This window comes from Pagrus major, chromosome 9 (assembly GCF_040436345.1).
Source record: "Pagrus major chromosome 9, Pma_NU_1.0".
Lineage (NCBI taxonomy): Eukaryota > Metazoa > Chordata > Actinopteri > Spariformes > Sparidae > Pagrus > Pagrus major.
The window spans coordinates 16,303,940-16,315,841 of record NC_133223.1 but is presented as its reverse complement, the minus strand read 5'-3'; the positions used below and the strand labels follow the sequence as shown (position 1 = coordinate 16,315,841).

The 11,902-nt window shown below is 42.8% G+C and overlaps 1 protein-coding gene across 1 annotated transcript; it reads right to left on the bottom strand.

The window, feature by feature from the left end:
- Positions 1 to 3,045: 3,045 nt before the first annotated feature.
- Positions 3,046 to 9,810, bottom strand: pcdh8 (protocadherin 8). Its single transcript, XM_073473135.1, has 5 exons — positions 9,738 to 9,810; positions 4,089 to 6,385; positions 3,890 to 3,960; positions 3,503 to 3,636; positions 3,046 to 3,395 (listed from the first exon to the last, which is right to left on the bottom strand). Exons 1-5 carry the CDS (start codon positions 9,808 to 9,810, stop codon positions 3,046 to 3,048), a joined length of 2,925 nt encoding a protein of 974 aa, XP_073329236.1.
- Positions 9,811 to 11,902: the final 2,092 nt, after the last annotated feature.

Sequence of the window (11,902 nt, the reverse complement as noted above, 5' to 3'; positions counted from 1 at the left end):
CGAAACACAGACAAAACTTCTCCTCGGAGACGAACTGTCAAGCGCAAAACAAATGGTGTTGTTTTTTTCACACACCAGCCCCACAATTCAAAGCATCCAAAAGTCAATACCCACACTTGGCAGTTGAGACAAAGATGAAGATGAGGTGCGAGTGGTACAAAACATTGCAATGCGGGACGGGCCTCAAGCACCAAATGACATCGATTCAGAGAGGCTCCATCTTCACACACTGGGGTACACTTGTGTCTTTAAGATGAGATGCTAAGAGGCCGTAACAGCATAATCACAGTCCTACAGCTCGCCATTCGTCAAAAATAAACCTAGCAGGTGCAGAGGCTAGGGATGACGTATGCATATCTGACACATTTGTCGGTGGACTACTGATGAGCTGAAAACCGGCTCTAAAACACTCATTTTCTATTACCTGGGGAGATTTCAAATGTGCTGCGAGAGCTGCTGCAGGACATTAATGTGAAGTCCATTTGGATGAGAATGAACACAGCATCCGCCAGCGATGGCTTTTCAAACAGACACACATTTTGTACCAAACTGTGCAGATGGATATACCTTGTGGCACAAATTGTCAGGTCAATGCACAACTATTTGACCTACAAGCAGCATATAAAGCAATGATGAAGGGAATCATATTGTATTGATTGATAAATGCATTTTCCCTCTCTGTGCAATTGGCTATCTGTCAGACCAGTGCACATCACTGGGGGCACAAATATGACCTTATTTCTTATTGCTTGCCTTTTGTACTGTGTGGCCTTGAATCCTCAGCGGACGCCACGCAGAAAATAAAGTTATTAACTTTGCAATTTCCAAAGTGTAGTGACTTTGCAGACTGGCAGTATTAAATGAAAGGTGATCAGGACACCTTCAGTGGGGAATGTGGTTTTTGAACAATGTTCTCTGTTAATGAGGCATATTGTGGTAATGTGTGAGAACTCTTTTTAGTGCTTCACAGTTATGTAAAAAGGCATCTAATCCACTCTATTCCAGCTTTTATCACAGCTATCAAAAAGCAGAAAAGCAGGTATTTATGCTTATGCAAATGAGCGCTGCTCTTAGCCCTCGTTTCCTGCAGATGAACAGAAAAGAGAGGAAGAGAGAGAGAGAGAGAGAGAGAGAGAGAGAGAGGAAAAAAAATAATGGCTCAGTCTGCCATCAGCTCCTACTGATAGCTCTTCCTTGGCAGCAGTTTTGGAAACTATTTATTTTCTCCTCAGGACCGGCCCTCAGATGGCTATTATATACTTTGTAACAGCCCTTTACTCTTGTCTCATTTGCTTTCATACATCACTGGCTCATTTAAAGTGACCTCAAAAATAATGAGGACAAAACACCGCGACAAACTCGTGCGTGAGCAGATGAAAATCAGCAGGTGCTAAACATTGTTGAAAAATGTATATTTTCAGCTCGGCGCTTTCAACTCGAGAGCAGATTTCACAACGTTAATGAAAAGCAATGTTAAAAGGAGGCCTGTACATTTTAAGTTGTTGATGAAAACACATGCACTTCCCTGCGGACACCGTCCCTTGATTGAGAGATGTGTTTGATTAATTTCATCTTGCATAATTCAGGATTCCTGGGATTTTTTTCTTGCATCTGTGTGTCCTGGATTTACTTGCATAAAATCCTGTTGCTGCTCTATTTTGGGAGATGTAACTAAGAAAACAATGCAAATGTTGTACAATTGGTATGCTACATATAAAAGAGCTCAACAGCTAATAACCAGTGTTCAGGGTGATGTGTGTCAGTGTTTGTTATGGTTTTTAAACTCATCAATGTCCCATCAATAAATCATCCGGGACCAGAGACAGTTTGCCCTCGCCCTACATATTCATGGCTGCATTAAACTTAATAATAGTGACCGGTTTTGAAAATGTGAGGCGTGCACGTGCCTCATAAATGTCAGAGCACTCACAGGAAGAGTCACATGAGGTTATTCCATCCCCTGTATGTTTTGTCCCATTTCCCTCCTGGCAGTCATGTTTGAGGCGAATACTTGCACCTCACAGCAGCAAATGACAGTCAGGAATTTGTCAGGCAACCCCAATGCGTGCTGTAATGTACTGTGTGCTTACAGTGATGTAAATTATTTAGGTGAGTTGGAGCAGGTGTGACAGCAACCCGCCACGATTTTGTAGGAATAATGGTTTATACTTTATTTTCCACTTGAGCACCGACTCCGCTCACTCATTTGCATGCAAGAAACTCAACAGAGCAACCAGGAGTCTTCAAAGCCAGCCTCCCAGGTAATGCAGCAGCTTGAGATTTTACATCTGATCATCGCTGACTGGAGTCTTGATCATGTAGATTCAAACTGGGGGAAGAGTTCTACATTTTTACAAATCAGACCGGAGTTTGAGCCAAGAAGGGAATAATGTTCCATATTCAAAACACAACGTCTCTCCGTTGAATTTATGTATTTTGTGATCTCTCTCTGCTCGACCCATTGTCACATTTGAGAACATTTGCTGAATAAATGACAGCTTTTGTTATTTTGATCACACTTTTATTGGAAAAGAAACACCAGTGTGCGTCATTGAATACATTTATACAGGAACTAACATGAATAAACATTATATACAGTGTTTTCATAATAATTTCTCTCACCTTAAAAAAAAATTGTACACCTCCTAGAGGTGCACTGCGTTGTTTTGGGGAAGAAATCATTGACTGATAGTAAATAAACAAACTCTCTTTGTTTTCCTGACTGAATAAACTGAGTAAACAAAGTGACCTTAAAGGACAACACAGTTTCATACTGTTTTACTTTGTTTATATTTGGCGGACCCTGCCACCTTTCTAGCTTCAAACTCTGGGGACCTTATTTTCCTCTGAGAACAGCTTGTTTATTCAGTTATGGAATAAATAAATATTTCTGAGTTTGTATTATCACCTCATTAATATTGTACATATTAAAATTCTGACTTTCAATTTCTTCTCCAAAACTACATAGTGCCCCTTTAAACGCCTAGGAATAACCATTTTTGTGATTTTTCTTTTACATTTAAATTAGCTTATGAACATTTTTAATTAAAAGATAGTTGCAACCTCTAATGCCGTGGCCACAGTTACAATATTGGGACTCTGCTTGTGGATTTCAGCTCCTCCAACAGCAGCCTCACGCTGCTGCTGAGGGAAGTAAGAAGGGAGGGTCCCCGTCCTGGAGAAGCTCTGCATGCTGCTCCTTGATTTCGGGCGATTGGTGCCATAGCCAGAATCCTTCCAGGAGTGGTGATACCCGTGAGGATTGTTGAAGACCGGCGCGGGGGAGAAGCCTATTGTGTATGCATTATCTCTGGGGGCCCTGAAGCTCTGTGGTGCCACTGCACAGTAGGTGCCTTGGCAGTCCGAAGATAAGCTGTTAGCAGCGCTGGATGAACCTGCAAATGCAATAAATAAATAAAAATAAATAAATAAATAAGGATGAGAAATTGCTGTTGCAGATGTTACATTTGTCATCTGTGTCACGTGTGTTTAGTTCACTCACTTTTTAGCCTTGGGTGGAAGGTTGTAAAATTCTTCTTGCCTCCGTCGCCGCTGACGTCAGAGTCGCTGTCGTTGAAGTCACTGTCCCCTTTGCCGCTGTCCTTCACGCTCAGCTGGTCAGTGTTGCCAATGCCACTGCGGATACAATCAACAGATACAGTATGAGCCACCGCTGCATGCGCATTAGCTTGATTATTGATGCCTTCTTTTTTCATGCGAGGCCTGCCTGTCTCCATCCAACCCATCTAACCTCATTGCACAGGGAAGAGCCACGAGCAAAACTACATGTACCAAATGTTAATCACCCTCTGTGTTCAGGGAGACTCGACTGTGCAACAAAAGCGCATTCTTATCTGGGGAAAAAGGAATAACATTGAGTTGTCTTCACCTCACTTGCAAGCAGTATTTGTCGCCTTGCCACACAGATGTTGCTTGGAAATGCTTCGAGGGCAGGAACATCTGAGGGAACAAAACAAGACGACAGCAGAGAAGCTTAGTTTCCATTCCTGGCACTGAGATCAAGGGAACATCATATGCATATGAAAATACAAAGATGAAAAAGAATATACTCTTGTAAGTTGGCTCACCTTTGACTCAGAGTCCCCGCTCCTCTCCTCATACAGGCAGGAGTCATCCAAGGAGGAGGTTCTCTCGTGGAAGAAGCCTCTCTGGCCGGTGTATATGTTGGGTTCTGCTGAGCCCAGCATGGCCATGGGCCCGCCGTCGAACAGGCTGTGGCACACTTCCCTCTTGGGGCCACGGTTTCTCCCCCCACGGCTGAGCTTGCATGTGACAACCACCACCACAATTGCAATCAGCAACAACGCGCACCCCCCTCCGAGCATGATAATGACAATTAGTGAGCCATCCAAGCTGGAGCCTCCTTCCTCACTCGACCGCAGCACAATGACGACCTGGTCTTCAGAGGGCTCCGTCTCTGTGATCACAAACCTAACAGTGGCACTGCTGGAGAGCGGGGACCTGCCACTGTCACTCACGGTGATTTTCATTTCCAGCACGTCGCCAATTTCAGCCGTCAGCTTTTGTTTCAAGGCGATCTCTCCCGTGTCTTTGTTGATCGCGAAAATCTTCGGGTCACCCTGCACGATTTGATAGGAGAGCTCGGCGTTCATTCCCTCATCCTCGTCCTCAGCTGAGACTCTCAGGGCCAGGTAGCCGGCAGGTGCGTTGACAGGCAGGGGGATGTCAGCGGAGTCGTTCACCAGGACGGGGAAGGTGAAGTAGGGATAGTTGTCATTCTGATCCACGACTCTGATCCTGATTGTTGAGGTGCTTGAGAGGGAAGGGGAGCCTCTGTCTTCAGCTTGGATCACCAGGTCGATGTGCTGAAGAGTCTCATAGTCAAAAGACCTCAAAGTGTACAAAGAGCCTGAGAGTGAATCCACAGAGACATAAGTGGACACTGGAGATCCTCCTGGCACCTCTGAGTCTAAGACTTTGTAAGAAACTTTGGCATTCTTCCCCACATCTGGATCTCGTGCTACAACAGTGGTGACATATGAGCCTGGGATATTATTCTCCAGGACTGAAACTTCATACAGAGACTTGCTGAAGAGGGGAGGGTTGTCGTTCTCATCTGTCACACGGATGGTGTACTGCCTGACTGTTTTAAAAGGGGGGGTTCCCAAATCTTCAGCCACCACTGTGAGGTTATACTCGGGGATCCTCTCTCTGTCTAAAGCAGTGCTGGTTATAATCATGAAAGAGTCACCATAGGCTTGCTGGAGGGTGAAGTGCTCGTGCCCGAGCAGGCTGATGCGCACGTACCCGTTGGAGCCAGAGTCTCTGTCCGAGGTGCTGATCAGAGCCACGAAGCTCTCCGCGGCCGCAGCCTCCGTGATGTAGGCGACCCCATCGCTGCTGGAGGTCATCGGCTTGATGCTGATTTCCGGCGCGTTGTCATTCACGTCCACGATGTCTATCACAACTTTGCAGCCGGACGGGACGGAGTTGGCGCCCAGATCTGACGCTTTGACGCTCAGCTCGTACGACCTCCTTTTCTCGAAATCCACCAGCGCCTTCAAGGTCACGTCCCCGGAATATGGGTCGATGTGGAAGAGGCGTGCAACATCTGGGGAGAGCCCGTCTGCGAACGCGTACACCACCTCGCCGTTAATGCCGTCATCCGGGTCAAACGCGTGCACCCTGAGGACTCTGTGACCCACAGGGGAGTCTTCATTCAGCTCAACTTTCAGAGAGCTGTGCTCAAACGTCGGGCTGTTGTCGTTAAAGTCCAGCACTTTGATATTTACAACCATCGACCCCGACTTTGCGTGCGCTCCTCCGTCAGTAGCAGTCACCTCGATGGTGTAGGAGTCCTCCACCTCCCTGTCCAGCTCCCTCACCAGCACCAGCTCTGCAAACTTCACTCCATCCTCCCGATCGCGCACTTCAATTGCAAAGTGAGCGGACGGGGAGATGTTGTAGCTCTGGATGTAGTTCTCACCCACATCCTGGTCGAGAGCGATCTGCAGCGGGAACCTGGAGTCCAGCGGGACGTTCTCCACGATCTCCAAACTCGTCTCGTTGCGCGGAAAGTGAGGAGAGTGGTCGTTGATGTCTTTCACCTCGATCTCCACGTGGATGAGCTGGAACTTTTCCTTGGAGTGGGCCACGATGTCGAAGCTGATGAAGCAACGCGGAGACCTGGGGCACAGCTGCTCCCGATCGATGGTCTCCGCGACGCTCAGCAGCCCGTCAGTGTCCCTCATTTCAATCACAGAAGAGTTGTTTTCCTGCATGAAGCGGAACGAGGTGTCGGGGTCATCGGCCGGATCGATCTTTAAATCTTGGGACAAATTCCCAATCTCCGTCCCGGGTGCATCCTCCTCGTAGGTGACATACCTTGTGGTTGTACACCGAGCTGTGTAAAATAAAGCAAACAGCATGCACAGTCCAACTCCTGCAAAACTGCAAAATCCCATGTTGAGGAGTTACACAGTGCTGCTCAAACAAGTCATAAATGATGCAAAGAGTCCTCCACTCGTGTTGTGTCAGGTCGATTCACAACTGTGTCAAACTCTGACTTTGCTGTGGGTCTATAAGCCCCGGTCTATGCAAATAGCCTGCCCCATCGACCAATGGCCTTCCAGTGGACCACCAACAGGGCGACGTTTGGCCCCGCAGCAAACTGCGGCTGCTGCTGCTGCTGCTCACTTTTGTGTGTGCAAATGGTTTATTAGATAAACTGATTGTGGGGCTTTAATCAGGCTGCTAACAGCGTTACTTAAATAAATCTGCACCTGGTAATTAATTAGCTAACTAAATCACTTAAGGGAGGACTGTAGTTGATAGGACTTAGAGCCATCAGATGGAGCTGAAGCCTACCTGTTGAAAGCCTGAAGGACCAACCGGCTGTTAGGAAATTATGCAGACGGTGGGGTGGAAAGAGATAAAAAAAAATAAATAAAGAAGATCCACATGTCAATGAGATTATAATTGCTGATTGCTGCTGCAAAAGTAAACAAGGGCTCACAACATCAGAAATGATGAGCATCGACCCTGAATGTAGTTTTGCTGTACTTTTATTGAAATGAACAGCAGTGGTGGAAGAAGTTCTGAGGTTATTTTGCACTATGGAAGATAGTTTAATCAGTAGAGGCTTTAAAAGACAACACAACAAAAGTTAATGCTGTTTTACTTCGTTCATGTGGCGGACCCTGCCACCTTTCTAGCTTCAGTGTTCTAGGGACCTTATTTTCCTCTGAGAACAGCTTGTTTATTCAGTTATAGTAAAGATAAATATTTCTGAGTTTGTGTTATAACCTCATTAATATAGTAAATATCAACATTTTGAGTTATAAGTGTTTGAATTTCTTCTCCAAAACGACATAGTGCCCCTTTAAAGCATCAACATGTTAAGTACTCTTCTTTTTTTTACATTTATAACAGATGTTTCATTTATATATAATTGAAATGTTATGTATTTGTGTATGTGTAAGTGTATATGTATACGTATTTTTCATTCACTCTTGTTATTTTGCAGTTGTCCTACCCGTGTGCCATCCAGGGTGGAGGAAGGAAGGATGTGAAACTCTCAGTACTGAAGGGGCACATAAGAGCCCTTTTGTCAGGTAGCTGATGAATCTCCTATTATACACGGATAAACACGAGTACTGTGCTTGTATAGTTAAATTAAAATCATTAATGTCAAGTATTATATATACATTTAAAGGCTGATGACACCTCCAGCATTGAGAAAAATAAAATTTGATACCAAAAACACATGTAAATGTACTCAGTTACAAGTCCTGAATTCAAAAATGTACTTAAGAAACTGTGATTAGAAAAATGTACAACATAAAAGCTTCTTTCAGTGTTTTATTAGATATATTATTGGATGTTTTCTATTCATTAATTAATGGGCTACACTCTATAATAAGGGTACAAATGATATACTGAAATAATGCTTAGCTACATGACGATTTAATGCATGAAATAATACATGATGTATCAGGAAACCCTGTTGCTCATTATTAACAAATAATCGAGTAACTATGACTTCATCAGTTAAGGAACAGTAGAAACATAAGCCTGTGTTTTTAGCAAGCTGGTTGTCAGATGCAAACATTCACATACTAAACTTATACGATAAATCAACTTTAACGCAACTCAAATCGAGCTAAATCCACAGCATATCAGTTCATGTTTGACATAACTGTGAATTAACATTCATTAACTGATGATCTATTAAGAATGAACAAATGACATAAAGTCACAGCGACTCGATCATTTGTTAATGTGAGGTATTTATGATTCATCCTGCATTAATGGATGCATTAAATCATCATGAGTCATGCATTAGATAAGCAGTACTTAATCCATATGTGAGCGTTCCTAGTTGCACTCAGTCTAATTCTGAGTGGAGTTTGTGTTCATGCTAAAAACCACATGTTCACAAATCTTCACTCAGATATCCTAATGTGGAGACCCAAGTTAATAAAGTGCAGTGAATGAACACCAGGGTCCTGTCAAATGCATTCTGACCGATGCAGCGGGGCGAATCTCCATCCAATAAGTACGTTCCTTCAATATGATTTGTTGCATTTATTATAAAGTGTTAGCGGTATAATTGATAAATGGTGAATTTATAGTTAATGAAACAACAAACAATGAAATGCTTCATAAACCATGTATGAAGCCATTGTTTATTGTCAAGTTGCAACTGGTGTTTACAAATCTTCACAATTGCAAAATTCCTCGTTTGTTAACATTGAAATAAAGTTTGATTACCTATAAATTTGCCATTTATTAATGATGGCTATTATAAAGTGTTACCATGTCAGCCGTTCATGTATGAGCAGCATTTTAATGTTGTTGTTGCTCGAGGTGGAGCTAGGTTTTAATTATGTTATATCTTGATGGGTCGGTTAACTTGTAACAATACACCAAGTTTCAGGTTTTTCATGCAACTAGTTAAAAGCAATCAGGTAACTTGTAACTTTAGCTTTCAGGTAAGTGTAGTTCAGTTAAAAGTACAATATTTTCCCCTTAAATGTGAAGCGAAAATATAAAATGGTATAAAATGGAAATCCTGAAGTATACATAAACACACTTCTTAATTTAAAGTGCCTAGTTACCTTCAACCAATAGATAAAAGCAGTGGGTAATTCTAGTATGAAACTGGAGAAAGCATCTAATAAAAGAGGATCTTAGAACTGGATATATTTCATTGTTATTCATACACACCTATGTATTATAATCATGCAGTGTCATCAAACACATCACACTGACATTTAAGCTTAATAAAACCCAAACAGAATCTATAAATATTTATTTCAACACTCCTTTTTCTCTCTCAATCACACGTATTCATGTAGACATAGCCCATCAATAATCTGCATAATAAAGCAAAGGCAGACATCCATCTTTCTGTTATGCATCCGTAGACAAGGTCTCATCTGCTCAAATAGCAGAGGAGGAATTTCAATGTGATGCTGTAAATAAAACAGCCCCATCAAGTCAAACAAGTGTCATTTGATTGGTGTTGTGTGTTGGACACGCACAGTGTTAATTACACATAATGTACAGTGTATCATTAGAAGAAAAAAGCAGCAATCATAACCATCTGTATTGTAATAAACAATTAAATTCACCTAATTGAACCTTTTCAACTATAGTTCTAAAACAAGAGCCTTGGAAGTTGGAAGACAAAAGAAGTGCTGGCTACACTGAAAGATTCCTCTTCCCACTTAAACACACAAACACACACACACACACACACACACACACACAAACACAAACATACATACACAAGAAACAGCTCCCATAGTGATAACAAAAGCGCATGAGTCAACCAGACCTTTGTCAACCATATGGGTGATTAGCTTTTGCTGATTAAAAGGCGTCTGCAGCTCTTCAAAGGGCTCTTGACACCTCACAAAAGTTTGGCTGAGAGAAGTCTGAGCCCCCGAGAGGGCACATACAGGAAGGTGTGAGAAATCACACAATAAACAGCCACACAGACCTGAGATAGTTGTGATAATGTGTCAGCAAGAGGTGATAAGGAGCTCCATATGTGTTACACAAGCGCAGTTTTGCTTATATAAATGTTCATCCATCCGTCCACCCTTCTGTCCATCTATCCTTCTGTCCATCCATCTTTAAAGTGTTAAACAAGTCCAGTTTTGCTAAAATACTGAATGTCAATCCATACATACATCATTTCCTGCCGTTTATTCAGGGAAGGGGCAGGGTCGCAGCAGGCTAAGCATGTTCATTTGTCAGTCTCCCCTGCAATGTTTTGTAGTTCCTCCTCAGGGATCCCAAGACAGTTCAGATGAATAATCTTTCCATCATCTTCCGGGTCTACCTCGAGGTCTCCTACTGGCCGGACATGCCTGGAAAACCTCGCCCACGACAGGCATTGACGACCTTCTGACCATAACCCAGAGCAGCCGCCTCCACAATGAAGGCTTTGAACATGCATGAGAAATTCTTTCAGAGATGAGCGATTAAGACCCTCAGACAGGAGCCTCAGCTAGACGTTCCCAGTTTAAACTTATAACAAGTTCTCTCAGATCTAATGATACCACCACAGAGCCAATCGTTTTGGTACTAAGTACATTTATGAATCACCCTCGAACGTGGTGTTTGATATGGCCAACGCATGACTAGTACAGAAGTCCAATAACAACGCACCAGTGAGGTTCAGATTGGGCATGCCCTGTTTAATAAATGTGATAAATGTGAAAATTGATTTTTCTTTTTCAGATAATGTTGCCTGCTTTTCTTGGCAAGAATACCAAGCAGCGTGAACACAAAAAAACAAACAAAAAAAAGTGAAAACACTTTCCAGCAGAGTAAGCCCATTCATAATGCATGCTATTGAAAGCTGCAGTATTTGCATATTGAACTTGGAACGTGCTCCAGTCAGATTACATTACAGCAGAAGCGGATGTGAAGAGTTTGTTCTCAAATCCACAAGACACTGAACCAACAAGTGGTTTCCCCAGATGCTGAAGCCTGCATTATGCCACAAATCATTCAATTGAGTGCTGTTTTGTTCTATACGCTCAGGCTGGCCAATACAAAATCAAACACAAATCATTAATCCTTTAAAAGCAACAGCATCGGGAGAAATATTATCATGTCGAGTGTAAACATGAAAGGTTGCCTCTATCTCTCATAATCTACTACTTTGCTGGTTATATTTATTCGCTCGCTATCTCTATTTTCATCCTTAATCAAAAACAAGATCAAGCTGAACGTAGAGGGGGATCAAACATAAGATACTTTGCTGCCATTACCAGACACACAAAGCCTTCAGCACAATAGTCCCATGCTGGCTGGGTGTTGAAATCCAGGATTTTATGGCTGCGAGGAGTCAGAAGGTAAGGCAGAATTATTAGCCAAATTAGTTGTTTGCCACTAAGAGGATTACACTTTAATCTTATCAAATGCCTCACGCACTTACCACTTTGTGTTGCAACGGTTTCAAGGTAACAGCTGAGCAGCTGTAGATGAAAATATTTCAGTCTTGAATTAAGAGCACAGACATAATGATTAAAGCAGGGAGTGACGACTTGCTCATTTGTGATTTTGTCTACGTGCCCGAGGTTGTGTCTGAGCTAACTGCCTCAATATTTAACATCACCTACTCATGTCTTGAGTATTTTTCTGATCAATACATCACTACAAGGTCACCAGAGGTCTGACCACAAACAAAGCCTGACTAACACAGGAGTGATACTTGTTTGTCACTTAAGTCAGGTGATTAATGCAGATCACGGCTTGATTAAGACGTGTGTGGTGACAGTAAGAGCATCAGAGCAGATTAATGGCTTTGGCCATCTGTTCTTCTTACCGAGGTGATTTTAATTAATGGTAAGAATATTGTTAATCTTGCCTTGGCAGTCGACATCGCAGTGATTTCGATGAT